General features: G+C 43.9%; 1 protein-coding gene across 1 annotated transcript; it reads left to right on the top strand.

Annotated features, from left to right (window-relative positions):
- Nucleotides 1-595: 595 nt before the first annotated feature.
- LOC142196927 (alpha-1,4-N-acetylglucosaminyltransferase-like) lies at nucleotides 596-5,615 on the top strand. The gene is made up of 3 exons (XM_075266905.1): nucleotides 596-826; nucleotides 4,372-4,932; nucleotides 5,547-5,615. Exons 1-3 carry the CDS (start codon nucleotides 596-598, stop codon nucleotides 5,613-5,615), a joined length of 861 nt encoding a protein of 286 aa, XP_075123006.1.
- Nucleotides 5,616-5,860: the final 245 nt, after the last annotated feature.

The following is a 5,860-nucleotide window of genomic DNA, read 5'->3' as shown; positions in this document are numbered from 1 at the left end:
GAACACATAATGTAATGCAACATTTGCAGGCACCGCAGACAAATTTTGCAACCACTTGCATCTTCCATTGACTTGGCTGCTTTCTTTAGAGAAGGGTGCTTAGTAAACGTAACTTTACTTTACCCATGCCAAGCCTAGGAGGTCGCCAATACACCAACTTGTAGCCCTGTATCTAAATATTCTGCGAAGGTCGGCTTGTTGCTTCCCCATTCACCATAACAAGTAAATATGTCCCTACAAAAGTCACTGCCCTTCCAGATCTCACTGCGATTGCCACTTTCCTTGACTTAAAGTAAGTCTAGTTATTCTGACTATTCCATATTCTTCATAAAAAGTTGCATATGTTTTATTTTCTTTCTATAGGTTTGTCTAATAATATCAAGACATGTTGGGAAAATTGAAGACTTCATCTTTAGCTTTGATATTTGCGGTCTTTTGCCTTTTAATAACTGTGACCATTAAACAGATGCATAAAGTTCCCAAATACACACCAATAAGACATGTAAGATCACATGTTGTTCCAAATGATGCTGTAAATCCTAAAGTCATCCTCAGTAAAGGAAATGGGATTTTATTCGTGGAGACCACTAATAGAATGGAACCAACATCTTTAATCTTATGTGCAATTGAATCAGCAGCTCGAGCGTATCCGGACAGACCAGTGATCTTCTTCATGAATGGGTTAAGTGATATTATTACAGAAGAAGACGAGAAAAACATCAGGAAAAATTTCACCTCTCTCTCGTCTTTCAATAATGTCTATATCCTGCCCCTAAGGTTTGAAGATCTGTTTACTGACACCCCTCTTCTATCATGGTATCAAAAGGTATGTACAGCCATTTTCTTACAACAAATATATAACAAGTAGTAAACGTTGTATATTAGCATCTAAAGTGCAAGGGCGGACAACTAGTGAAGTACACTCACCGGCCACTTTATTAGGTACACCATGCTAGTAACGGGTTGGACCCCCTTTTGCCTTCAGAACTGCCTCAATTCTTCGTGGCATAGATTCAACAAGGTGCTGGAAGCATTCCTCAGAGATTTTGGTCCATATTGACATGATGGCATCACACAGTTGCCGCAGATTTGTCGGCTGCACATCCATGATGCGAATCTCCCGTTCCACCACATCCCAAAGATGCTCTATTGGATTGAGATCTGGTGACTGTGGAGGCCATTGGAGTACAGTGAACTCATTGTCATGTTCAAGAAACCAGTCTGAGATGATTCCAGCTTTATGACATGGCGCATTATCCTGCTGAAAGTAGCCATCAGATGTTGGGTACATTGTGGTCATAAAGGGATGGACATGGTCAGCAACAATACTCAGGTAGGCTTTGGCGTTGCAACGATGCTCAATTGGTACCAAGGGGCCCAAAGAGTGCCAAGAAAATATTCCCCACACCATGACACCACCACCACCAGCCTGAACCGTTGATACAAGGCAGGATGGATCCATGCTTTCATGTTGTTGACACCAAATTCTGACCCTACCATCCGAATGTCGCAGCAGAAATCGAGACTCATCAGACCAGGCAACGTTTTTCCAATCTTCAATTGTCCAATTTCGATGAGCTTGTGCAAATTGTAGCCTCAGTTTCCTGTTCTTAGCTGAAAGGAGTGGCACCCGGTGTGGTCTTCTGCTGCTGTAGCCCATCTGCCTCAAAGTTCGACGTACTGTGCGGCGTTCAGAGATGCTCTTCTGGCTACCTTGGTTGTAACGGGTGGCTATTTGAGTCACTGTTGCCTTTCTATCAGCTCGAACCAGTCTGGCCATTCTCCTCTGACCTCTGGCATCAACAACGCATTTCCGCCCACAGAACTGCCGCTCACTGGATGTTTTTTCTTTTTCGGACCATTCTCTGTAAATCCTAGATATGGTTGTGCGTGAAAATCCCAGTAGATCAGCAGTTTCTGAAATACTCAGACCAGCCCTTCTGGCACCAACAACCATGCCACGTTCAAAGGCACTCAAATCACCTTTCTTCCTCATACTGATGCTCGGTTTGAACTGCAGGAGATTGTCTTGACCATGTCTACATGCCTAAATGCACTGAGTTGCCGCCATGTGATTGGCTGATTAGAAATTAAGTGTTAACGAGCAGTTGGACAGGTGTACCTAATAAAGTGGCCGGTGAGTGTAGACCCACTAAGTCACTAACAGATTTGGCGAAGGGTGGCTTGTTGACCTCACCTCTACTTCCACCATCACATTTTCCTTCAAGGAAATGTAGACTATCCCACAAAACCCAGGTTGAAACCCCCGTCAAGAGGATGAGCTGATCTCCATGTACCAAGACAAATGGCAGGATTGCCCAAGCATGGGTCGAAGCAGTTACGAGTTCCAGCTTGTATTATAATCCAGAGAGGACTCACAATTTGTAGGTTTTAGAGCTCAAATCTCCAAAGATTCATGGTTGGCATAGCGTTTATATAGAGATGTATTTAGTGATTTACTTTCTGTGAACCATGGTACTGCCCAGAGATCTGATGTAGGAAAAGGTGAAGTTGGCCATACCCATAATATAAAAGTCAAACATGGATGGTGGGATCATTTATATGATCATATGACCCAGCAACCCCTGAGGCCACTTATTGGTCAGATGAGCAATTACTATTCGAAACGGTAGTTTCGAATAGCACACTCCCATAGGAATGAATGGGGGCGTCCGGCGCGCAGGGGATTAGGCGGCTGGACAGCAGCCCCGGCTGCGTCCACTCATTCATATGGGAGCGTGCTATTCAAAACTACCGTTTCGAATAGTACTCGCTCATCTATAGTCATCACTAAAGCCAGTGGGTAGAGATGTACAAAATTGTAGCACTGAACTAAGCTACCACCATATACATATTATCAAATGTCTTATATTATATGTGTCAAGTGTTTTTAATAGTAAAAAGTTATTATTTGGATTTGCATATAGCAGAGGTCCATCCTTGCCAGCAGTTTTCCCAATATAGAATGTTTTCCATATTGAGGTATAAAAAGGATCTCAGGCCCGGTTCACATCTGCATTCGGATTTCCAACCCGGGAGACCTCTTGTAGACCCCCCGAATGGAAATCTATCCACATAAACAAGCAGTTGCCTATAATGGGGTTCATGTGCTTTGTGGGATTTGTGGAGAGAAAAATGCTGCTTGCAGGATTTTTTCTCCGCATATTTTATGCAGATAGGCGAACTGAATGGGCCGAAAACACATGTGAACTGGGCCTCACATATCAACTATATTATATTATTCTCATTCATTTTTCATGTGCCCCCACACAGTATAATCCTCCTACAGTCACCCATACATTATATGTCCCCACATTATAATGTTCACTTCCAACTGCCCCACAGTATTAAGTCCCTCTCCTGGTGCCCTAGTTTAAACTGGGGGAAACTAGAGGGCACATGAAACTGGGGCATTTGGAGGGGGGCATTAACAGTGGGGGTAGTTGGAGGGCGCAATAAATTAATGACAACTGAAGTGGGACATTAAACTGGGGGCAACTAGAGGGGGGTCATTAAACTCAGGCAGCTAGAAGCAGACATTAAACTGTAGGTGTAGCTGGGAGCAACTGAAGGCAGAGAGGTCCCCCTTCAGCTACTCCCACGGTTTAATGCCCCCTCCAGATGTCCCCAGTTTAATGTCCCCCAGTTTAGGTACCCCCTTCATCTACCCCCAGTTTCTTCTCCCCCCACCATTTCTCCCCCCAGTTTCATATCTCCCTTCATCTGCCCCATTTTATGTTCCCCCTCCATCTGCCCCTAGTTTCATCTCACCCCGTTTAACATCCCCCCTTTCATCTGCCCCCAGTTTCATGTTCCCCTTCCATCTGTGGCCCTAGTTTCATGTTCCACCCTCCATCTCTGCCCCCAGTATAACGTTCCTCTTCCATCTCTGCTCCTAGGTTACTGAGAGACACACACACACAGACACACACAGAAACACACACACACTCCATCTTGCACGTGACGTCTGATGTCACACAGGTTCTTCAGATTACAATAATACAAGATTTTCCCCCGATCACCCACCACTGTTGTCGCTGTTATAAGAGCGGGGGGTGATCAGAGAAAAGTTTGTTAAGTAAAACACTAAAGGGACATAGCGGGATATGAAGGGCGGGACCGCTGGACAGGAGTATAAAAGCGTGACTTTCCCGCTAAATGGTAGATGTCAATTTCTTCTTACATTACAGGAGGAATAGTAACTAAATAACACAATGCAGAGTTATAAGGACGGATCTTCCAGGTTTATTGTTTAAGGGAAAATTTGGTTATTTACTAAAAACGGATATATCAGGAAATGCTGAGGTCAAAATAAAACATTCAATAGAAATTGCTTTATCTGTCTTTGATCGGATGATTTTATCTTCCTAGGCTGATCCAGAAAAGGAGCGCTATTGGATTCATGTTTTATCAGATGCCTGTAGATTTTCCCTTTTGTGGACATATGGAGGGATTTACATGGATACCGACATCATCACCATTCAGCCTATCTTAATAGACCACTTTGTGGCTGTTCAGACTGAAACTGCCTTTAGTAGCGGCGTGTTTGGACTTTCTTCCCAGCATGCATTAGCTTGGATGTTTATGGAAAACTTCGTTCAAAACTATAGAGGTAAAATATGGGGACACCAAGGACCAGGAGTTGTAACTCGTGTGTTGAATAAAATGTGCGCACACACTAAAATTAATCTTCATCATGATGTAAAATGTGGAAGTTTATCCTTCTTCCATCCTGACCGTTTTTATCCAATTCCTTATGAGGACTGGAAAAGATATTTCAAGGAATGGGATGATTTTCCAAGTTTTAATACTTCTTATGGTCTGCACCTCTGGAACTTTATGAACACTGCTCAGAAGACCATGGTACCAGGAAGGAACACTCTTGTTGAACATCTATATAAAAACTATTGTCCATCTGTCTTTGAAGCAGAAGTAAAAAAACAAAAAGAAAATTAGAGAGCAGGACAAAGAGAGATTTAGGCTGGGGTTGAATTTCCTTCGGGGTTTCCATCCTCAAACCCGCTTAAAAAATGTGGAAAGAAAAGTCCTGCAAGCAGGACTTTTCTCTATGCTTTTTTTTCTGTATTACAGTCTATGGGGTCCATGGGTTTCAACAGGTAACTGCTTTTTTAAGCAGATTAGCTTTCTGTTTTTCGGGTCCCCAAGTGGAGTCGAAGACTGGAAAGCTGAATGCTAGTGTGAACCTAGGGTAAGTCATTGATGGAAAATGAAAGTAAAATGGATTAGGAAACAGTCACTATTTTAGTAGGCAATTGCATGTGAAATCTACAGATATGTAAACATATAACTCATCTCCAATTTCATTAGGATTCCAAATAGTCTTAAAAACCAATTCAATGGGGGGCGTAGTCTGACTGTATGGTCGCATGCTAGGTTAGCTCTCAGTCAACCTAGCTACTTCACAGCGACTTCACCTTGACAGAACCTCTGGCGTGGGTTTTACCTGCTCCAATGCTTCTGCTGCAATGGTCCGTAAGCGGAAAACGACTGCAGGTCTGTACAAACTCCTTGATTTCTTCTTCCAGCCTCAGTCCGAGTCCAGCAAAGATGGCGCCGGCTCCCATCCGTCTAATCCAGACTCTGGAATCCACTGAAGTTGCAGCATGTAGACACTGCAGCTCTGTTCCTCCGACTTCTTGACCACCGAATACTTCAGCTCTCACAACCCCCACACCACACTACCTTTTGGACGGTGAGTCTCCTACAACCTCCTCTCCTCCCATCACCAAAGGGCCCTCGGGTGGTGACTGGCCTCCACCCTCTCCTGACTTGCAGAGCCCACATAATCAATGCCAACGCCTGGCTTCAGGGCCTACCTCCGCAGACTACGCAGTTCCCT

The sequence above is a fragment of the Leptodactylus fuscus genome, chromosome 3 (genome assembly GCF_031893055.1).
Source record: "Leptodactylus fuscus isolate aLepFus1 chromosome 3, aLepFus1.hap2, whole genome shotgun sequence".
Taxonomy (NCBI): Eukaryota; Metazoa; Chordata; class Amphibia; order Anura; family Leptodactylidae; genus Leptodactylus; species Leptodactylus fuscus.
Note: the sequence above shows the minus strand (reverse complement) of the source record. Positions and strands in the feature narration are given on the sequence as shown.